The 21,975-nt window shown below is 51.3% G+C and overlaps 3 protein-coding genes across 3 annotated transcripts; all 3 read left to right on the plus strand.

Annotated features, from left to right (window-relative positions):
• Positions 1-8,844: 8,844 nt before the first annotated feature.
• Positions 8,845-9,487, plus strand: LOC105719328 (mitochondrial import inner membrane translocase subunit Tim8 A-like). The gene has a single exon (XM_064382270.1). The coding sequence runs from the start codon at positions 8,889-8,891 to the stop codon at positions 9,180-9,182; it is 294 nt and encodes a 97-aa protein (XP_064238340.1). The 5' UTR covers positions 8,845-8,888; the 3' UTR covers positions 9,183-9,487.
• A 1,267-nt stretch (positions 9,488-10,754) lies between these two features.
• Positions 10,755-13,642, plus strand: CENPB (centromere protein B). Its single transcript, XM_021665800.2, has one exon. It carries the CDS (start codon positions 11,003-11,005, stop codon positions 12,809-12,811), a length of 1,809 nt encoding a protein of 602 aa, XP_021521475.2. The 5' UTR covers positions 10,755-11,002; the 3' UTR covers positions 12,812-13,642.
• A 2,900-nt stretch (positions 13,643-16,542) lies between these two features.
• SPEF1 (sperm flagellar 1) lies at positions 16,543-20,190 on the plus strand. The gene is made up of 7 exons (XM_021665764.2): positions 16,543-16,808; positions 18,218-18,329; positions 19,013-19,169; positions 19,383-19,422; positions 19,567-19,627; positions 19,822-19,945; positions 20,047-20,190. The coding sequence occupies exons 1-7, from the start codon at positions 16,700-16,702 to the stop codon at positions 20,152-20,154; spliced, it is 711 nt and encodes a 236-aa protein (XP_021521439.2). The 5' UTR covers positions 16,543-16,699; the 3' UTR covers positions 20,155-20,190.
• Positions 20,191-21,975: the final 1,785 nt, after the last annotated feature.

The raw sequence follows: 21,975 nt of genomic DNA on the forward strand, positions 1-21,975 counted from the left end.
ATTTAAAACATTCTAGTAGCCACATTTAAAACAGCAAAAAAGATGGCTCACACCTGTAATCTCAGCACTTTGGGAGGCGGGGGCGGGCAGATCACGAGGTCAGGAGATTGAGACCATCCTGGCCAACATGGTGAAACCCTGTCTCTACTAAAATACAAAAAATTAGCTGGGCGTGTGTACCTGTAGTCCCAGCTACTTGGGAGGCTGAGGCAGGGGAATTGCTTGAACCCAGGAGGTGGAGGTTGCAGTGAGCCGAGATCCTGCCACTGCACTCCAGCCTGGCAACAAAGTGAGACTCTGTCTCAAATAAATAAATAAATAAATAAATAAATAAATAAATAAAACAAAAAAGAAAAATGAAATTACTATTTTATTCAATGTAATGTATCCAAAATATTATTCAACATGTTATTCATATAAAATTATTAATGAGATTTTACATACTTTCTTGGATACCAAGTCTTCAAACTCTAATGTGCCTTTTACACCCCCAGCACATCTCAGTTTTTACTTGCAACATTTAAAGGGCTCTACGGTGCTGGGCACTGTGGCTCACACCTGTAATCCCAGCAACTTCAGAGTCTGATGCAGGAGAATTGCCTGAGGCTAGTAATTCAAGACAAGCATGGGCAACATGGTGAAATCCTGTCTCTACAAAGCATTTTTTAAAAACGTAGCCGGGTGTGGTGGCTCTTGCCTGTAATCCAAGTGACTCTGGAGGCTGAGATAGGAGGATAGCTTGAGCCCAGAAGTTTGAGTCTGCAGTGAGCCATAATTGCACCACCGCACTCAAGCCTGGGCAACAGTGACACCTTGACTCTAAACATAAAAATAAGGCCAGAGGTGGTAGCTGATGCCAGTAATCCCAGCTCTTTGGGAGGCTCAGACGGGCAGATTACCTGAGGTCAGGAGTTTGAGACAAGCCTAGCCAACATGGTGAAACCCCATCTCTACTAAAAATACAAAATTAGCTGTGCATGGTGGAGCATGCCTGTAGTGCCAGCTGTGACACTCTGTCTCAAAAAAAAAAAAAAAGATTAAACATAAAAATAATAAATAAGTAGTTCAATGGCCACTTGTGGCTAGTGGCTGCAGGTCTGTATCTTTACAAGAGTAAATACATCTGTATTTTAAAGAATATACAAACAGCGTGTGAACATTGTTCTAGCGAGGTGGTTCACACCATAATCCCAGCGCTTTGGGAGGCCGAGGTGGGTAGATCATCTGAGGTCCGGAGTTCGAGATCAGCCTGGCCAACATGGCAAAACCCCTTCTCTACTAAAATTACAAAAATTAGCAGGACATGGTGGCGTGCACCTGTAATCCCAGCTACTCAGGAGTATGAGATAGGAGAATTGCTTGAACCCGGGAGGCAGAGGTTGCAGAGAGCCTAGATCATGCTACTGCACTCCAGCCTGGGTGACAAAGCAAGTTCTGTCTTAAAAAAAAAAAAAAAGCCATAAAACTACTGCTCTATACCTTTCTTCATCTTACTTGGAGATGGATCCATATTAGTACCATGATGGTATATATTTACTCAAGCCCCTAATGCTGAACATTTAGGATATTAGCTTTTACAATGATGCAGTAAGTATGTCCTATGTGTCTGTATGCTACCTACAAGATGAATTCCTAGGGAGGAACTGATGGGAGGTACAGCATTAAGTTTGTTTTCTGTTTTTGTTTTGAGTCTAAGTCTCTCTCTGTCACCCAGGCTGGAGTGCAGTGTTACAATCTCGACTCAGTGCAACCTTTGTCTCCTGGGCTCAAGTGATCCTCCCACCTCAGCCTCCCAAGTAGCTTTGACTGTAGGCACATGCCACCATGCCTGGCAAATTTTTGTATTTTTTAGAGAGACTGGGTTTCATCTTGTTGCCCAGGCTGGTCTTGAACTCCTGGGCTTAAGCAATCTGCCTGCCTCGGTCTCCCAAAGTGCTGAGATTGCAGGCATGAGCCAACACGCCCAGTAGCATTAGGTACGGAAATCCCCTTTTCCCTTTTTTGAGTCTCATCTCCTCAAGCTGACTGGGCTACTGAAGGACAAGGACCATAATCATTTACGTCTCTTCCAGGCGCCCAGAACCTTGCATAGGTTCAAGCCCAAAGTTGGCCTCTGACCCTAATATCACACTTCTCAGCATTTCTCTTAAGGAGATGATCAAAGTAGACACACATGTATGTTCATTGAGTTATTGTCTTCAATAGGGGAGGTGGTTCTTCTGTACTGTGCAATACTTGCAGCCTTCAAGGAGAATGGGCAGTGGCATGGGGATGCCTGCTTTGTAGGGCTCAATAATTGTTCATTATTGAATGACTACATATTGGGATCCTAGAAAATGGACTTTTGAAGAAAGGGTTCCTAGAGTAAAAGAAGTGTGGGTGGTGGCTCATGCCTATAATCCCGGCACTTTGAGAGGCCAAGGAAGGAGAATCATTTCAGCTCAGGAGTTTGAGACCAGCCTGGGCAACATGATGAAACTCCGTCTCTACAAAAAATACAAAAATTAGGCCGGGTGTGGTGACTCACGCCTGTAATCCCAGCACTTTGGGAGGCCCAGGTGGGCGGATCACCTGAGGTCAGGTGTTTGAAACCAGCCTGGCCAATATGGTGAAACCCCATCTCTACCAAAAATACAAAAATTACCTGGACATAGTGGTGGGTGCCTGTAATCCTAGCTATTTGGGAGGCTGAGGCAGGAGAATTGCTTGAACCCACGAGGCAGAGGCTTCAGTGAGCTGAGATTGTGCCATTGCATTCCAGCCTGGGTTACAAGAGTGAAACTCCATCTCAAACAAACAAACAATTAACCAGCTGTGTTGATGGGAGCCTGTAGTCCCAGCTACCCTGGAGGCTGAAGTGGGAAAGTCACTTGAGCCTGGGAGGCTGAGGCAGCAGTGAAGCAGTGAGCAGTGATTGAGCCACTGCACTCCAGGTTGGGTGATAGAGCGAGACCCTATCTCAAAAAAAAAAAGTGTGAAACTCATTGATGTAGCTATGTAGCTATTTATTGATGTAGCTATTATGCCAAGTGTAGTCCCATTAAACACAATATGCATGGGAAAATATTCTGCAAGGATATTCTTTGAGTGGTAGAAACGAAGTAGATTAAACATTGTTATATTCAAATGTTTCTGTATTTTAAGATATTTTTCAAAGAACAGATATAATTTTTAAATTATTATTTTGAGATGGAGTCTTGCTCTGTCACCCAGGCTGGAGTGCAGTGGAGTGATCGTGGCTCACTGCAACCTCCGTCTCCTGGGTTCAAGTAATTCTCCTGTCTCAGCCTCCTGAGTAGTTGGGATTACAGGCATGTGCCACCATACCTGCCTAATTTTGATATTTTTAGTAGACATGAGGTTTTGCCATGTTCTTCAGACTGCTCTCGAACCCCTGATCTCAGGTGATCAGCCCACCTTGGCCTCCCAAAGTGCTGGGATTACTGGTCTGAGCCAGCCATATTATTATCATTTTTTTGAGATAGAGTCTTGCTCTGTCACCCAGGCTGGAGTGCAGTGGCATGATCTCAGTTCACTCTGTAACCTCCACCTCCCAAGTTCAAGTGATTTTTCTGCCTCAGCCTCCTGAGTAGCTGAGACTACAGGCATGCGCCATCACACCTCTCTAATTTTTGTATTTTTAGTAGAGACAGAGTTTTGCCATGTTGGCCAGGCTGGTCTCGAACTCCTGACCTCAAGTCATCCATCTGCCTCAGCTATTCAAAGTGCTGGGATTACAGGTGTGAGCCACTACACCCAGCTGTCCAGCCTTTATTTTTTCTTTTTTTTTTTTGAGACAGAGTCTCACTCTGTCACCCAGGCTGGAGTGCAGTGGGGTGATCTCCGCTCATTGCAACGTCCGCCTCTTGGGTTCAAGTGATTCTTCTTCCTCAGCATCCAGAGTAGCTGGACTACAGGCTCACACTGCCATACCTGGCCAATTTTTGTATTTTTTTTAGTAGAGAGTGGGTTTCACCATATTGGCCAGGCTGGTCTTGATCTGACCTCGTGATCTGCCCGCCTTGGCCTCCCAAAGTGCTGAGATTACAGGCGTGAGCCACCACACCTGGTTGTATTTTTTTTTTTTTTTTTGAGACAGAGTCTCACTCTGTTGCCCAGGCTGGAGTGCAGTGGCACCATCTTGGCTCACTGTAACCTCTGCCTCCTGGGTTTAAGCAATTCTCTTCCTCAGCCTCCCGAGTAGCTGGGATTACAGGCGAGTGACACTATGCCTGGCTAATTTTTGTATTTTTAGTAGAGACAGGGTTTCACCATCTTGGCCAGGCTGGTCTTGAACTCCTGACTTCGTGATCCACCTGCCTTGGCCTCCCAAAGTGCTGGAATTACAGGCGTGAGCCACTATGCCTGGCCCAGCCTTTTTTGATTAATTAAAAGTGCATGTTTCAACACCTGTTAAAAGAAGAAAAAAATTAATTTTTTTTTTTTTTTGGAGATGGAGTCTTGCTCTGTTGCCCAGGCTGGAGTGCAATGGCATAATCTCGGCTCACTGCAACCTCTGCCCCCCAGGTTCCAGTGATTCTCTTGCCTTAGCCTCCCAAGTAGCTGGGGTTATAGGCACCCCCCATGATGCCCGACTAATTTTTGTATTTTTGTCAGAGATGGGGTTTCACCATGTTGGCCAGGCTGGTCTTGAACTCCTGACTTCAGGTGATCCACCCACCTCGGCCTCCCAAAATGCTGGGATTATATATAGGTGTGAGCCAAAGCGCCCGGTCCTAAAAAAAATTTTTTAAGTGCATGTTCTCAGTCTGACAGTTTCTCAAATGATTAAACATAGAGGTACCATATGATCCAGCAATTCCACTCCTAGGTATATACCCAAGAGAAATGAAAACATGTAGCCACACAAAAAGATGCAAGTAAATGTATGTTTATAGCAGCATTAGTCATAATAGCCAAAAGGTGGAAACAACCCCAATGACCGTCAACTGAGGAATGGATAAACAAAATGTCATACAGCCATATGATGGAATACTAATAGGCCATAAAAAAGCATCAAGTACTGATCATGCTGCATCACAGGTAAACCTTGAAAACATGACAACAAGTAAAACAAGCCAGCCATAAAAGACACATATGATTCCATCCATATAATATGTTTAGAACAGGGAAACAAACCTATAGGCAGAAAGTAGGTTAGTGGGCACTGAGGGCGGGGTGGAGGGATAGGGAGATGATAGCTAAAGTGTATGGGGTTCCTTTCCAAGGTGATAAATATGTTGGCCAGATACAGTGGCTCACGCCTGTAATCCCAACACTTTGGGAGGTCCAGGTGGGCAGATTACTTGAGACCAGGAGTTCGAGACCAACCAGGGCAATGTGCAAAACCCTGTCTCTACTAAAAACACAAAAATTAGCTGGCCTGGTGGCACGCGCCTGTAATCCCAGCTACTCGGGAGGCTGAGACATCAGAATCGCTTGAACCCAGGAGGCGGAGGTTGAAGTGAGCCGCGATCACGCCACTGTACTCCAGCCTGGGCAACAGCGTGAGATTTGGTCTCAAAAAAAAAATTAAGGCCGGGCGCGGTGGCTCACGCCTGTAATCCCAGCACTTTGGGAGGCCGAGGCGGGTGGATCACGAGGTCAAGAGATCGAGACTATCCTGGGCAACATGGTGAAACCCCGTCTCTACTAAAAATACAAAAATTAGCTGGGCATGGTGGCGCACGCCTGTAGTCCCAGCTACTCGGGAGGCTGAGGCAGGAGAATTGTTTGAACCCAGGAGGCGGAGGCTGCAGTGAGCCGAGATTGCACCATTGCACTCCAGCCTGGCGACGGAGCAAGACTCTGTCTCAAAAAAAAAAAAAAAAAAAAAAAAAAAAAAAAAAAAAAAAATTAAAAGATATTCCAAAATGGGCTGTAGTGATGGTTGTGCATATTTGTGAATTGTACACTTTAAATGGGTAAATTGTATGGTTTGTGAAATGTATCTTAATAAAGCTTTTTATTTTATTTTTTATTTTTTTTGAGACGGAGTTTCGCTCGTTACCCAGGCTGGAGTGCAATGGCGCGATCTCGGCTTACCGCAACCTCCGCCTCCTGGGTTCAGGCAATTCTCCTGCCTCAGCCTCCTGAGTAGCTGGGATTACAGGCACGCGCCACCATGCCCAGCTAATATTTTGTATTAGTAGAGACGGGGTTTCACCATGTTGACCAGGATGGTCTCGATCTCTTGATCTCGTGATCCACCCGCCTCGGCCTCCCAGCTTTTTATTTTTGAGACACAGTCTCACTCTGTCACTGAGGTTGAAGTGCAGTGGTATAATCTTGGCTCACTGCAATCTCTGCCTCCCAGGTTCAAGTGATTCTCTTGCCTCAGCCTCCCGAGTACCTGGGATTATAGGCATGTGCCACCACACCTGACTAATTTTGTATTTTTAGTAGAGATGGGGTTTCACCATGTTGGCCAGGCTGGTCTCAAACTCCTAACCTCAGGTGATCCACCTGCCTTGGCTTCCCAAAGTGCTGGGATTACAGGTGTGATCGCCAGCCCTTTTTTTTTTTTTTTTTGAGAGGGAGTCTCACACTGTCACCCAGGCTGGAGTGCAATGGTGCGATCTCAGCTCACTGCAACCTCCACCTCCCAGGTTCATGCTATTCTCCTGCCTTAGCCTCCCGAGTTGCTGGGATTACAGGTGCACACCACTATACCCAGCTAATTTTTTTTGTATTTTTAGTAGAAATGAGGTTTCACTACATTGGCCAGACTGGTCTCAAACTCCTGACCTTGTGATCTGCCCGCCTTGGCCTCCCAAAGTGCTAGGATTTCGGGCATGAGTCACTGCACCCGGCTTTTTTAAAAAAATCATTCTATGGAGGACTGTGGGAGAGAGATGAGGTATTCCTCTTGGGACTCCTGGCTCTGGGCTGCTCTGGGAACTCTAGGGATATCTCCAAATGTCTAGATTCCTGCTAAATGCATGTCTCCCACACCCTCCTAATACACACAGTCAATATACCCACAGTATCTTCTACTTTTAGGCCCCTCCTTGGTGCCATACCAAGGGTGTTGGCACAACCACTTCCAGGACAGAAAAGAAGCCACACACATCATATGCTGATAGCATAGCCATTTCCAGATACCTGCTCTACCTTTTGCCTGTTAGCAGTGCATGGGGCCCATTTCCATCCCCTCTCCAGTGACCATTTCCCCTAGCAATCCATCTGAAGCCCTGGGATCCCCCACCTCCTTCTGTAAGTCCCAGCTTTCTGCTCTTAGGACTGTTTGGGAAATCCATAACTCACCTTCTTTTCTTTTGCTCCAGGCTGCCCAAACCTGTCCTTCAGGCCCCTCAGCAAGCTTGCCATTCTCCTTTGTTTGATTATTTGAGACAGGGTCTCGCTCTGTCACCCAGCAGTTGCGTGATCATAGCTCATTGCAGCCTCAGTCTCTTCAGTAGCTAGGACTACAGTATAGGCATGAGCCACCATGCCTGGCTTTTTAGAACTTTTTGTTTTTTTGAGACAGAGTCTCACTCTGTGAGCAGGCAGGAGTGCAATGGTATGATCTTGGCTCACGGCAATCTCTGGCTCCTGGGTTCAAGCGATTTCCCTACCTCAGCCCCCTGAGTAGCTGAGACTACAGGCACACGCCACCATGCCTGGCTAATGTTTATATTTTAGTAGAGATGGGGTTTCACCATGTTGGCCAGAATGGTCTCGATTTCCTGACCTCGTGATCTGCCCTCCTGAGCCTCCCAAAGTGCTGGAATTACAGGTAGGAGCCACTGTGCCCAGCCTAATGTTTAAATTTTTTGTAGAGACAGGGTCTTGCTATGTTGCCCAGGCTAGTCTGGAACTCTCAGGCTCAAGTGACTCTCCTGTCTCAGTCTCCCAACGTGCTGGACAACAGGTATGAGCCACTGTACCTAGCCATTCTTCATTTTAAAGGACCTATAGTACTTACTTATTAAAGAAAACCTGGAAAATTTAGCAAAGAAGAAAAAAATTCCATCCACAGTCCATTCACTCAGATGCCTGCTGATTATAAACCAAGATGGGTGAGGAGGCAGGAGGAACCCATGTGCACATGGACGAAAGCTCCAAAATTTAGACAGTTTCCTGACAACTGAGCATGACAACAGCAGGGTGCATGGCTCACACCTGTAATCCCAGAACTTTGGGAGGCCAAGTTGGGAGGATTGCTTGAGGTCAGGAGTTCATGTTCAGCCTGGGCAATAGCACGATCTTGTGTCTACAAAAAATAAAGAAATAATGGCCGGTTGCAGTGGCTCATGCCTGTAATTCCAGCACTTTGGGAGGCCAAGTAGGCGGATCACTTGAGGTCAGAAGTTCCAGACCAACCTGGCCAACATGGTAAAACCCCACCTCTACTAAATATACAAAAATTAGCTGGGCATGGTGATGTGTGTCTGTAGTCCCAGCTACTCAGGAGGCTGAGGCAGAAGAATCACTTGAACCTGGGAGGCAAAGGCTGCAGTGAGCTGAAATTGTGCCATTGCACTCCAGTCTGGGTAACAGAGTGAGACTCTGTCTCAAAAAAAATAAAAATAGGGCCGGGCGCGGTGGCTCAAGCCTGTAATCCTAGCACTTTGGGAGGCCGAGGCGGGTGGATCACGAGGTCAAGAGATGGAGACCATCCTGGTCAACATGGTGAAACCCCGTCTCTACTAATACAAAAAATTAGCTGGGCATGGTGGCTCATGCCTGTAATCCCAGCTACTCAGGAGGCTGAGGCAGGAGAATTGCCTGAACCCAGGAGGCGGAGGTTGCAGTGAGCCGAGATCGCGCCATTGCACTCCAGCCTGGGTAACAAGAGCGAAACTCCGTCTCAAAAAAAAAGTCATTAGCAGTGAAGGTCAATTAGTTGGTACAGAGTTCGTCTCTGCAAGCGTGGTCACCCTGGGATGGATTCCTTCTTCTCTTCCTCTGCGGCAGGTTTGGGTGCAGTGGACCCGCAGTTGCAGCATTTCATCGAGGTAGAGACTCAAAAGCAGCGCTTCCAGCAGTTGGTGCACCAGATGACTGAACTTTGTTGGGAGAAATACATGGACAAGCCTGGGCCAAAGTTGGACAGTCGGGCTGAGGCCTGTTTTGTGAACTGTGTTGAGTGCTTCATTGATACAAGCCAGTTCATCTTGAATCGACTGGAACAGATCCAGAAATCCAGGCCAGTCTTCTCAGAAAGCCTTTCTGACTGATCTCAGCATTACCTCTTTGGAAAAGGAAAGCAGTTCAAGAAATGAAGAGCTATTGATGGGATGATTGAAGAAACAGCTGATTGAAGATTGGCTCCCATCTTTTGTTACTCTTGGGACATCCTGTCATCTGAGAATGAACAATGACAAATTTTTTTGTCTGTAGAGCTCGAGGGTCCTATGTTTGCTTGTATTTTTAATGCTAATCTTGTGAAAATAATTGACAAATGAATGGAAAACTCTATTAGACACATATTACTGTATATGGGACTATGCTTTTCTCCAAGCCCCATTAAGTGCTTCCTAAAATTTTGATAGTGGGATCACATATGTAAAAATTTCTCATTTGTGTGGAATCATTTCTGATTTCAGGGGAGATCCTTGTTTATCAGAAAGGGCAGTAGTGGGGGAAGAATAATTTGGCGTCCTTATCTTGTGCTTGATTATCCATGCTGGAGAAAAAGATCTGTAAGAGTGTCTATACTGTACACTCTTCTTGATGATCTCCCTTTCCTCTATGGTGATTTACTTAAATATCCATATTAAGTATAGTCTTAAGGTAGGGTAGGCAGTGTGAGAGTCTAGAGGCCTTTAGTTATAAAGGAATCTAGCCAGTGAACATAATTCTTATTACTAGACTGCCACAAGGAAGAAGTTAACTTGCCCTGTATATCAGGGTACAAAAAAATTCAATGATGTGCCTAAATAAGTTATAAAGATTTAGGCCAATCAGAATCTGACAGCAGCTTCAGGTAGAGGTGCATGCCTAATGTTAATCAGTGTAGATTCCATTTACTGCATTCTTTTGATCACTGAAATAAAAGCTATAAAAGATTCAAAAAAAAAAATGTCATTAGCACCAACAAATAGATTTACAACTGTAATGTTGATTATAAAAATAACCTAAGGGTGTAACAATAGGTTACATACACTAGTGTTCATTCACAGCTGGAATGCTACACAATCATTAAAAAGCATGCTGGCAATGATACTTACCGATATGGCAAAATTCTCACTACTTGATGCCAGGTAAAACGGCAGGAGATGCCAGATATACAGTCTATACAGTCTGATGCCAGTTTTATATAATACATTTTAAAAAAGAAAACTACATGCGCCTAGAGAAAAGACTGGAAGGAAATGCAGCAAAATGTTACCTGTGCATCTCTCCAGGTGATGTGAAAAGCGTTTTTTTAACTTCCTGAATTTTTCAGTTTCCGCAAAAAAAAAAAAAAAAAAAAAAAAAAGGTGGGTTATTTTTATCTTAATTAAAAAACAAGAACAAAAACAAAAAAACCCTGGTGGTTATTCTTTTTCAGCCGCAAGTCGCTGTCCGCCGGGCGCAGTGGCGATGCACCACGTCCCCGCCCGCGTCGCTGACGGGTCGCCGGAGGCCGCAGCACTGGCCGGTCCCGCAGGCCGCAGCGCCCCCCAACGGCAGGTCCGGGCGGCGGGAAGCGCGTGGGCGCGGAGAGCGGGGAGGCGGTGCCGGGCGTCCCCGCGCTTCCCGCGAGATCCCGGTCTGCCAGCTCCGCCCGCTCGCCTCGCTCCCAGCTCTCCGCGCCGCGGCACTTCCTGCCTTCCGCTCCCGCGCCGCCCGCCGTCGCCTGCGCCCGCCGCTTGCCGCCCGCCGCCCGGCGCCGCGCCCGCCGGCGCCCCCGGAGGTGCCCCCGGCCCGGCCGGGTCGTCGCCCCGCCGCCGCGCCCGCGAGCCGCTTTGTTTCGGGCGGGGCGCGCGGGAGAGGCCGCCAGGTGCCCCCCGCCACGGGCCCGGGCCCCCCGCCCCGGGGCGGCGGCGGGCCCCGGGGCGGGGGGCGCGCCAGGATGGGCCCCAAGCGGCGACAGCTGACGTTCCGGGAGAAGTCGCGGATCATCCAGGAGGTGGAGGAGAATCCGGACCTGCGCAAGGGCGAGATCGCGCGGCGCTTCAACATTCCGCCGTCCACGTTAAGCACGATCCTGAAGAACAAGCGCGCCATCCTGGCGTCGGAGCGCAAGTACGGGGTGGCCTCCACCTGCCGCAAGACCAACAAGCTGTCCCCCTACGACAAGCTCGAGGGCTTGCTCATCGCCTGGTTCCAGCAGATCCGCGCCGCCGGCCTGCCGGTCAAGGGCATCATCCTCAAGGAGAAGGCGCTGCGCATAGCCGAGGAGCTGGGCATGGACGACTTCACCGCCTCCAATGGCTGGCTGGACCGCTTCCGCCGGCGCCACGGCGTGGTGTCCTGCAGTGGCGTGGCCCGCGCCCGCGCGCGAAACGCTGCCCCCCGCACCCCGGCGGCGCCTGCCAGCCCGGCCGCGGTGCCCTCGGAGGGCAGCGGCGGGAGCACGACTGGCTGGCGCGCTCGTGAGGAGCAGCCGCCGTCGGTGGCCGAGGGCTACGCCTCGCAGGACGTGTTCAGCGCCACAGAGACTAGTCTGTGGTACGACTTCCTGCCCGACCAGGCCTCGGGGCTGTTCGGAGGAGACGGACGGCCGCGTCAAGCCACCCAGCGCCTGAGCGTGCTGCTGTGCGCCAACGCCGACGGCAGCGAAAAGCTGCCCCCGCTGGTAGCGGGCAAGTCGGCCAAGCCCCGCGCAGGCCAAGCCGGCCTGCCCTGCGACTACACCGCCAACTCCAAGGGTGGTGTCACCACCCAGGCCCTGGCCAAGTACTTGAAGGCCCTGGACACCCGAATGGCTGCAGAGTCTCGCCGGGTTCTACTGCTGGCTGGCCGCTTGGCTGCCCAGTCCTTGGACACCTCGGGCCTGCGGCATGTGCAGCTGGCCTTCTTCCCTCCGGGCACCGTGCATCCGCTGGAGAGGGGAGTGGTCCAGCAGGTGAAGGGCCACTACCGCCAGGCCATGCTGCTCAAGGCCATGGCCGCGCTAGAGGGCCAGGATCGCTCAGGCCTGCAGCTGGGTCTCACGGAGGCCTTGCACTTTGTAGCTGCTGCCTGGCAGGCAGTGGAGCCTTCGGACATAGCCGCCTGCTTTCGCGATGCTGGCTTTGGGGGTGGCCCTAATGCCACCATCACCACTTCCCTCAAGAGTGAGGGGGAGGAAGAGGAAGAGGAGGAGGAAGAAGAAGAAGAAGAGGAGGGTGAAGGAGAGGAGGAAGAGGAGGAAGGAGAGGAGGAGGAGGAGGAGGAAGGGGGGGAAGGAGAAGAATTGGGGGAGGAAGAGGAGGTGGAGGAGGAGGGTGATGTTGAGGACAGTGATGAAGAGGAGGAGGAAGAGGAAGAGAGCTCCTCCGAGGGCTTGGAAGCTGAGGACTGGGCCCAGGGAGTAGTGGAGGCCGGTGGCAGCTTCGGGGGTTATGGTGCCCAGGAGGAGGCCCAGTGCCCTACTCTGCATTTCCTGGAAGGTGGGGAGGACTCTGAGTCGGACAGTGAGGAAGAAGAGGACGATGAGGAAGAGGATGATGAAGATGAAGACGATGATGATGATGAGGAGGATGGTGATGAGGTGCCTGTACCCAGTTTTGGGGAGGCCATGGCTTACTTCGCCATGGTCAAGAGGTACCTGACCTCCTTCCCCATTGATGACCGCGTGCAGAGCCACATCCTCCACTTGGAACATGATCTGGTCCATGTGACCAGGAAGAACCATGCCAGGCAGGCAGGAGTTCGGGGTCTTGGACATCAAAGCTGAGTCACTGGACCTAGCCGTGCCCCCAACCTAGATTGGTAGCACCCCAGGGCAGAGGACTCTCTGGGCACCCACTGTGCATGGAGCCAGAGTGCGGAGCCCCAGATCCTTTAGTAATGCTTCCCCTGGCCCTGTGACAGGCCCAGTCTTGGCCGGTCCTGGGGCTGAGGTCAGCCTCACTGCCTGCTTATTGCCTCTTTCTCAGAATCCTCTTTCCTCTCCATTTGGCCCTGGGCTCGGGACCAGATGGGGTGGGTGGGGAGCTGTCCGGTGCTACCACACCGTGCCCTCAGTGGACTAACCACAGCAGCAGCCAGGGATGGGCCCTGGAGGTTCCCTGCCGGAGAGTGCCTCTCCCCTCTGCCATCCATGACAGGTCTTAGATGGGGGAGGGGACCCCAAAGCCATTCTGGGAAGGGCTCCAGAGGAAGGTCCAGCTTAGGCCCCCTGCAAGGCTGGCAGCCCCCACCCCCACCCCTGGGCCGCCTCGAGAAGCACAGTTTAACTCACTGCAGGCCCCTAAGCCTGCCTCTGCCTGCTTTCCACCTCCCCAGCCCCTTTCTCTGGCCCTGTCCATGTGACTTTTGGCCCTTGGTTTTCTTTCCAGATTGGATGTTTCCAAGAGGCCCCCTACCCATGGGAGTGACAATGGGCGCTTCCCTTGTGGGCAGCTGCAGGCCCCATTCCTCTCCTCCCTCTCTGGCAGGGCCCCATCCTGGGCAGAGGGGCCTGGGGCTGGGCCCAGAGTCCAGCCATCCAGCTGCTCCTTTCCCAGTTTGATTTCAATAAATCTGTCCACTCCCCTTTTATGGGGGTGAACATTTTAACAGCCAAAGGTGCATCCTTCATGGTCTGGGCTTGCGTCTGTCTTGGGGGACATATTCGTCCTGGCTCCCTTTGGTCCTTGCTCTGGTGGGACATGGAAGCAAGTGTTGAGAGGGTGGCCCTGACCAGGAAGAGGGGCAGGAGGAGCCTTCCACATTCATTAAAATGTGATCTAGGCTTGGGCAGGAAAGTAACTTCCGTGTGCCTTACTTGGGGTGAGTTCAAGGCAGCTTAACCGTGGATTGCTTTGGTGTTAGAAGCTTGGGGTCACTTGGCTTTGGCAGGAGGGAGGCAGCCAGCAGTCTGGAGGCAAATCAATATGCACATGGGGACTAGGGCTACCAAGGCCAGTTTGAAGGCCTTTGCAGGATTGGGGCCAGGACAGAAAGAAAGGAGTGTTGGGGCAGCTTCTGGAGTCTAGATTGACATTTGGAGGGGCATATGGGGCACCCTTTGGTGCCTTATTTGGGAAGCCCTTTTAGGCCTTTCAGTGATCAGCATCTCCAAGCCTGGTGGCCACCCTGGGCACAGTGGCAGGAGGAAGGTGAAGTTGCTAGGAACAGATTGCACCCCCAAGAGGCAGAGGATGGGCCGGGCGCGGTGGCTCATGCCTATAATCCCAGCACTTTGGGAGGCCGAGGCGGGTGGATCACGAGGTCAAGAGATTGAGACCATCCTGGTCAACAAGGTGAAACCCTGTCTCTACTAAAAATACAAAAATTAGCTGGGCACGGTGGCACGCGCCTGTAGTCCCAGCTACTCGGGAGGCTGAGGCAGGAGAATTGCTTGAACCCAGGAGGCGGAGGTTGCGGTGAGCCAAGATTGTGCCACTGCACTCCAGCCTGATAACAGGAGCGAAACTCTGTCTCAAAAAAAAAAAAAAAAAGCAGAGGATGAGTTGGTAACTCCCTGTGCAGTGTTTTCCAGGGGCCCCCCAGTACAAAGGTGAGGACAAGTCCTTTTGCTGGTCCTATGCATTTTTTCCTTTCAGAGCCAACCTCTCCCTCTCTACCCCTCCCTCACAGGGGAGGGCCTGGGCTTGAGCAGGGCTGGCAGCTCTGGGCTCCAAACCGGTTTTCCCACCTCACCTGAGGCTGGCACATCACTTCTGTGTATCCTTCCCAACCCTGGCTCACCCTCACCACCGAGTTTCTCTCCAACACTGGAATGTTAACGAGGGAGTATCCAGTTCATCTCTTGTCCCTGGCCAGCCCTGGATATGGCCCCTTATGGAAAATCAAGGCCACTATATATGACTTTAAAACAAAAAATGGGGTGACTTCCATTCTTGGCCTGCATTTCTGGCATTCAGGAATCCCCTCCGGGCCTTGAGAGCTTTGAAGTGACAACAAAAATAGTTGGGATCCCCCTTGCCATCACCTTCCCGCCCCAAATCTGAGCCCTGGAGTTGGATACCAGAGAGCCACAGGGAAGCCCGACCTCTGGAGTGAGCAGGAGGGAGCGATGCCTGCTTCCCCAGGAGGTCCCAGTTAACCCAGCTCCCTCAGCGCAGGTACCAACAAGACGAAGTACTTCCATTTGTCTCCTGCCAAAAAGAACACCTCTTGCTGGAATTGAGACTGTCTCATTAATGATAGTACTAGCTGATATTAATAGGGTCCCTGCTCTGTGCTAAATGCTTTAAATGCTCACCAAGCCCCTATGAGGTAGGTAAAGCTGTGGGAAACCAGGCAGAGAGGTCTGTTGGGTACCCAAGACCACATTAAGGTTAGTCAAGCTTTCTTCCCATCCTGACTCTAGAAGTACCTCTTCACTAAGGAGGGACCCATATTCCTATTCTTAACCCTCCTAAGGGTAGTGCTGTTTTGAAATGGAACTGGGTACTGAAATGAATTTTTTTTTTTTTGAGATGGAGTCCCTCTCTGTCACCCAGACTTGAGTGCAATGGCGTGATCTCAGCTCACTGCAACCTCTGTCTCCTGGGTTCAAGCAATTCTCTTGCCTCAGCCTCCTAAGTAGTTGGGATTACAGGTGACTGCCAGTACGCCCAACTAATTTTATGTATTTTTAGTAGAGAGGGGTTTCCACCATGTTGGCCAGGCTGGTCTCAAACTCCTGCCTTCAGGTGATCCACCCGCCATGGCCTCCCAAAGTGCTGGGATTACAGGCGTGAGCCACCACGCCCAGACTGAATTTCTAATCCATGGAAGAATAGCTCTTTGGAGGGAGATGAGGGGTGTGGAACTGTCTGTAGGAGCTCGTGCTGCTTCTATACCTAAAATCAACTCCCATTTCCCCATATCCCATACAAACAGGTTTTCTCTAAATATTAACATTGTTCCCATTTGTGAAGCTCTTTCCCATTACCCAGTTGGGACAAATAAGTGAGAACCATTGTCACTTCACAAAGGAGGAAATAGAATTAAGAAGTTAAATGACCTGCCCAAAGTATTGGCCTTGAACTCTGGTGTTCTCCATGGGAGTCTGGGTTACCTATTAAATACTCCACCAGGACACTGCTGGGAAGGATGAGTGGCAGTGGCCCCATGATCATTGGAGAGGGACGAAGCAGGAAATAGTTGTACCACACAATCCATTTGGGTGGCATATTATCAACAATGGATCTCCAGATAAAGCTGACAAACATTGGGGAGCTCCCTTTATTTTGGACTGACAACTAGAGACAGCCCAGAAGGGGAATAACCCCGCAGGGGTTGCCAATGCAGGAATTTTGGGGGTCTGGTTGGCTTTAGCTGGTCCCAGAGCGCGTCAGTGGCTGGTCAGCAGGTGGCGTGGGCACAGAAGTGATGCTTTCTTGGGGAGAAGGAGAAGGCTAACTGCCTTTTCAAAGCTCAGGCCTGGGAGGAGGTAGCCGGGAGAGGATAAAACTACAAATCCCAGAAGTCTGTGCTCCCAGGCGAGATGGGGACGGTTTCCATGGTTTCAGAAAACAATATGGCCGCTCCCAGTTGGGACGTGAGTCTCTGGATTAGGCAGGCAGAGGCAGTTATGGGTTCCTACAGTGGCGAGAGAGAAAGCGCTTGAAGGGTCGTGAGGCTGTGGCTGGACGCGGCACCGCTGGACGGCCAGCCCTTGAGGACGCCAATGGAGAGCAGCGTGGATGAGGAGGCGCTGCACCAGCTGTACCTGTGGGTAGACAACATCCCTCTGTCCCGGCCCAAGAGAAACCTCTCCAGGGACTTTAGTGATGGAGGTGTGTGCCCCTGTGTGTGTGCATGCTTCTGTTCTATATGTTCGTGTGTAATGGATCTCTGTGCAAACTCTTTGTGTTTGTGTGCGTGTGAGGGTGGGGAGGAATCTATCTCCTGAGACTTCAAATTGTAGACGTGTGTGTTTATGTGTTTTCTGTTTGCATCTGTGTGTGAACAATGTGTGTCCATATGTATGTCTACATGTTCTATCCTGTGTGCATGCGCAGAGTTGTGCCTGCAGCTCCCTCCAGGGACGTTAATGACTAAGATATATGTCTGCATATATATTTGTGCATTTCTGTATGTCCTCACTCATTGCTATGTGTTCTATGTTCATCTTGTGGGAGTCCGAGCATGTGTGTGTTCATATGTGTTGACATGTTTAGTTCTGTATTGGGGGTCTTGTGTGCATGTGTTTCTTTGTGATTGTATAGGTGTTTGTGTTTCTAGGAATGTCTCCTTGGGTCTCAATGACGAAATACTCCTCTGTTTTCTTCTCATGTCAAGTACTTCTATGCATCTCTGTATGTGTATATTTGGGGAGGCTATGTGCATATGTGGCTTTTTGTGCTTCTGTTTATGTGTGTTCTACATGTATGCCTATGTATGTCTAGCATGTGTTTGTTCCATGTATCTACACATTCTGCCCTACGCGTCTATGTGTAGGGGATCTTATCACATGTCTCTGCTTGTGTGAGTCTTTGACTCTCCTGGAACTTTGGTGTTGGGGTGTGTGTGTGTATGTGCATGCACACGAGCATGCATCCATGTGAATTCCCTGGGCTCTTGAAAGCCTCTCTTGGAGACTTATTCTCTCTCTCTCTCTTTTCTTTTTTTTTTTGAGGCAGAGTCTCGCTCTTATCACCCAGGCTGGAGTGCAGTGGTGCAATCTCAGCTCACTGCAGCCTCCTCCTCCCAGGTTAAAGGGTTAAAGCAATTCTCCTGCCTCAGCCACCTGAGTAGCTGGTATTACATGCACCACCATGCCTGGTTAATTTTTGTATTTTTAGTAGAGACAGGGTTTCACCATATTGGCCAGGCTGGTCTCAAACTCCTGGCCTCAGGTGATTCACCTGCCTCGGCCTCCCAAAGTATTGGGATTACAGGCTTGAGCCACTGCACCTGGCTGATTCTTTCTCAGCGAGAGGACCAGAGACTCAGTATTCCCATTCCTAAATTAATGGGGGAGGGATGCAGCTTCTCTGAGGTATGCTGGAGACTTAGTCTCCTCTACCTATCACTAATCTCAATGTCTTGTCTCCCTCCCTATCATCCTTCCCCTTTCTGCATCTCCACCTCTACACTGGGTTCCACCACTCTGCCATGCCTGATTCTCCCACCCCCACCTTCTCTCCCCTTCTCCTTCCTTACCCATGCCCCCACCTTCCATGTCTGCTCCCCACTCCCTCAGTCCTAGTTGCAGAGGTCATCAAGTTTTACTTCCCCAAGATGGTGGAGATGCACAATTATGTCCCCGCCAACTCTATCCAGCAGAAGCTCAGCAACTGGGGTCATCTGAACAGGTAGCAGAATACCTGGGTGCAGGATTGGGAATATCTAGCCCCCACCCTAGGTTCCCAGGAAGGGCTACCCCAGCCCCCATCTCCTATGGTCTTGGTTGCCCAAGTTGAGATTGTATTGGTGGCAGGGTGGGGAAGGTTAACACAGACAGAATCCATCTGATTACACAATCAAGAGACTCTTCTGGCCAGGCGCATTGGCTCACATCTGTAATCCCAGCACTTTGGGAGGCTGAGGCAGGTGGATCACCTGAGGTCAGGAGTTTGAGATCAGCCTGACCAACATGGAGAAATCCCATCTCTACTAAAGATGCAAAATAAGCTAGGCATGGTGGCACATGCCTATAATCCCAGCTACTTGGGAGGCTGAGACAGAAGAATTGCTTGAACCTGGGAGGTGGAGGTTGTGGTGAGCTGAGGTTGTGCCATTGCACTCCAGCCTGGGTGGCAACAAGAGTGAAACTCTGTCTCAAAAAAAAAAAAAAAAAAAAAAAAGAGATTTCTATTCGGAAGGAGGCAAAGAAGGAACCTCGGGACACCCACACAAGGAAGCTCAGATGCGATGCCCTTCCACTCCCCCAGGGCTGTGCACTCAGGACTGCCACCACCATGCCCCCTTCCCTCTCCCCCACCCCTCACTTCATTTCCCTGGGACCCAATCCGCTATCCCTGTGTCTACTCCTCAGGAAGGTACTGAACAAGCTGAACTTTTCAGTACCGGATGACGTGATGCGCAAGATCGCTCAGTGCGTCCCTGGAGTGGTGGAGCTGGTGCTCATCCCGCTGAGGCAGCGCTTGGAGGAGCGGCAGAGGCACAGGAAGCAGGGCGTGGGCTCCTTACAGGTGCCACCCCACTCGAGCTTCTCCCACTGCTCCGGGGGCTGGGTGGGGAGCGCTCCCCAGACATCAGAAAGCCCGGCCTGGGCGCCTGGGCGATAAGTGTGGGGGAGGGGTGCTTGGCTAATAGAGCCTGGCCTGGGGGCCTGTGGAAAGGACAGAGGGCTCCTTGGGGATGACTGAGGCCAGGCTCACGGTGGACCCGCGGGGTTCTTTCAGGAGCTGGCTCCCCAGGATGGCAGTGGCTACATGGATGTGGGTAAGGTGGCCTTTCCCATTTCTCCTTCCCCGGTGGAGCTTTCCTTCTGTCCTTCTTCCTGTTGCTTGTGAGAGTGGAACTGGGGAGGGGGAAGCAGGAGAATCAGACTCCAGCACAGTCACTGCTGCATTTGCATTGTCTCAGGTTTATCACAGAAAGCCCGAGGTGAAGGTGCCCTGGACCTCCAGGGAGGGGGTCAGCTCAGGTAAAGAAGCTGGAGTTCCCGACTTCACCAAGCTGCACACAGGCTGGGGTTGGAGGGCAGGGGCAGGCTGAGCCTGAGACAATGGGAGGCAGAAAACGAGCTAGAGGGGAGAAGGGAAGGCCTGGTCGAGGGCACTGGAAGGGTGAGTGTAGGGCCCGAGGTCCAGGCCTTGGCTAAGCTGCTTCCCACCCCAGAGGGTACCCTCCGCCCGAGAGTCGGCCTCCAGCGTATAACCAGGCGTTGCAGGGCGATCCAAACTTCGTCCTCCAGATCGCTGAAAAAGAGCAGGAGCTATTGGCCTCGCAGGAGACCGTGCAGGTGAGGGATCTAGGAAGGCTGCGGGTGGGGTCTCATGGCCAGCAGAGGCCGAGCAGGAGGGAGCAGACCGCCGGAATTGACCCCTGCGCGGCGCGGTTTAGGTCCTGCAGATGAAGGTGAGGCGCCTGGAGCACCTGCTCCAGCTCAAGAACGTGCGCATCGCAGACCTCTCCCGGCGGCTCCAGCAGGCGGAGCGTAAGCAGCGATGAGCAGTGGCCCGGGCCGTGCGGGGACGCCCCGATACCCTCCAGAGCCCCGATGCCGCACCTGACCCACCCACCAACGGAGGGACGTTTGGGAGGGTGGAGCCTGCTGCTCGCACGAGCCTCTTGGGGCCCGAGTGCCCTCCTTCCTTGGGATGGGTGAGCGTGGGAGAATGTGGAACAGCCGAGGCCCGGGACTGAAACGCCTCCTCCCACTCCATCTGGGTCAGGAAAATGGACTGCTTTCTAGAGCCTAAAAGCCACGTGCAAAGACCTGGCCGGCCCCCGAAAGCAGTGTCCAATACCTCGGGCCGGCCTTGCAGCTCCTGGCGCTGGGCCTTAGGGGGCAGTCCCTGGCTCGGTCCACACCCCCCAGAATCAAGTCCCTGCCCAGCTCCGAGGACTGCGGTGTCTCCATCCAGGATAGTTCCCCTCAGCCAAGGGGGAATCTGCCATGGGCCACTGAGGGGCTCCCCTGCTCTTCCTGGGAGCTTACCTGGACCCGCTTGGCGACGGAGACCGCAGCAGCTGGAGAGGAAGGGGTGAGAAGTGGGATAGCCAGGAGTAGTGAGGACATCGACTTGCCTGTAGCAGTCGCCCCACCCTCCTCGCGCACAGGCTACTGAAGGGAATGTTTGAAGGATACGGCTCAGGGCTGCTCCATTAAAGTTACTGTTTCGTTCTATTTCCTGTGCCTGCCTTCGCTTTCTGCGCAGATCTCTGAGGGGAGGGAGTCCCTGCTTCCCTTTTCCTCTATCTCCCCACTCCTGCCTCGAGTGACAGAGCTTTCTGGACCCATAGTGGGTTTCATCTTGTGAGTGACTGAGTCTTGTATGGTCACAGCTTGTTAGGTTGATGACATCACCAGGGGTCCGGTTTTATGCACTATGACAGTCTAACTTCTAACCCTGGCCTTAGATTGACCCCAAAACCCACCCTCACAGTGTTCTCCAGTCTTATCCAAACCCAACCCCAAACCCAGGCTTTAGATTCTTCCCAAAGGTGGTCATGCACTCACCCTCAACCCTGCCCATGGACTGACCCCTAACCCAGTCCTCTGTAGAACTCCAACCCTGCCCACGGACTGATCCCAACTTGAATGGACTGAGGCCAAGCTTTACCCCCAACCCTGGCCAACACATTACAGCCATGGCGTGACCCCAGCTTTAATGGTATTCTGACTACCAGTAATGTGGAACATTTGTAAATCCTGAAATCCAGCCAGGCATGGTGGGTCAGGCTTGTAACCCCAGCACTTTAGGAGGTCAAGACGGGTAGGTCGCGTGACGTCAGGAGTTCAAGACCAGCCTGGCCAGCATAGTGAAAACCCATCTCTGTTAAAAATACAAAAAATTATCTGGGCACGGTGGCTCATGCCTGTAATCCCAGCACTTTGGGAGGCTGACGCGGGTGGATCACAAGGTCAGGAGTTCATGACCAGCCTGGCCAAGATGGTGAAACCCTGTCTCTACTAAAAATACAAAAATTAGCCAGGCATGGTGGCAGGCGTCTGTAATCCCATCTGCTTGGGAGGCTGAGGCAGAAGAATCACTTGAACCGAGCAGGCAGAGATTGCAGTGAGCCGAGATCATGCCACTGCACTCCAACCTGGGTGACAGAATGAGACTCCATCTCAAAAAAAAAAAAAAAATTAGCCAGCCGTGGTGGTGGGCGCCTGTAGTCCCAGCTACTCGGGAAGCTGAGGCAGGAGAATTGCTTGAAGTGGGGAGGCAGAGGTTGCAGTGAGCCAAGATCGTGCTACTGCACTCCAGCCTGGGCAACAGAGCAAGATTCTGCCTCAAAACAAAAACAAAACATCCTGAGATC

The sequence above is a fragment of the Aotus nancymaae genome, unplaced genomic scaffold (genome assembly GCF_030222135.1).
Source record: "Aotus nancymaae isolate 86718 unplaced genomic scaffold, 86718_ANA_hifiasm-v0.15.2.pri h1tg000029l, whole genome shotgun sequence".
Lineage (NCBI taxonomy): Eukaryota > Metazoa > Chordata > Mammalia > Primates > Aotidae > Aotus > Aotus nancymaae.

Excerpts from the sequence above, each read along its gene's own strand:
- LOC105719328 (XM_064382270.1), top strand. The coding sequence starts at position 8,889 with ATGGATTCCTTCTTCTCTTCCTCTGCGGCAGGTTTGGGTGCAGTGGAC.
- CENPB (XM_021665800.2), top strand. The coding sequence starts at position 11,003 with ATGGGCCCCAAGCGGCGACAGCTGACGTTCCGGGAGAAGTCGCGGATC.
- SPEF1 (XM_021665764.2), top strand. The coding sequence starts at position 16,700 with ATGGAGAGCAGCGTGGATGAGGAGGCGCTGCACCAGCTGTACCTGTGG. Across the intron at positions 16,809-18,217 it reads CAGGGACTTTAGTGATGGAG|TCCTAGTTGCAGAGGTCATC; the intron begins GTGTGTGCCCCT and ends CCACTCCCTCAG. Across the intron at positions 19,946-20,046 it reads CCTCGCAGGAGACCGTGCAG|GTCCTGCAGATGAAGGTGAG; the intron begins GTGAGGGATCTA and ends GGCGCGGTTTAG.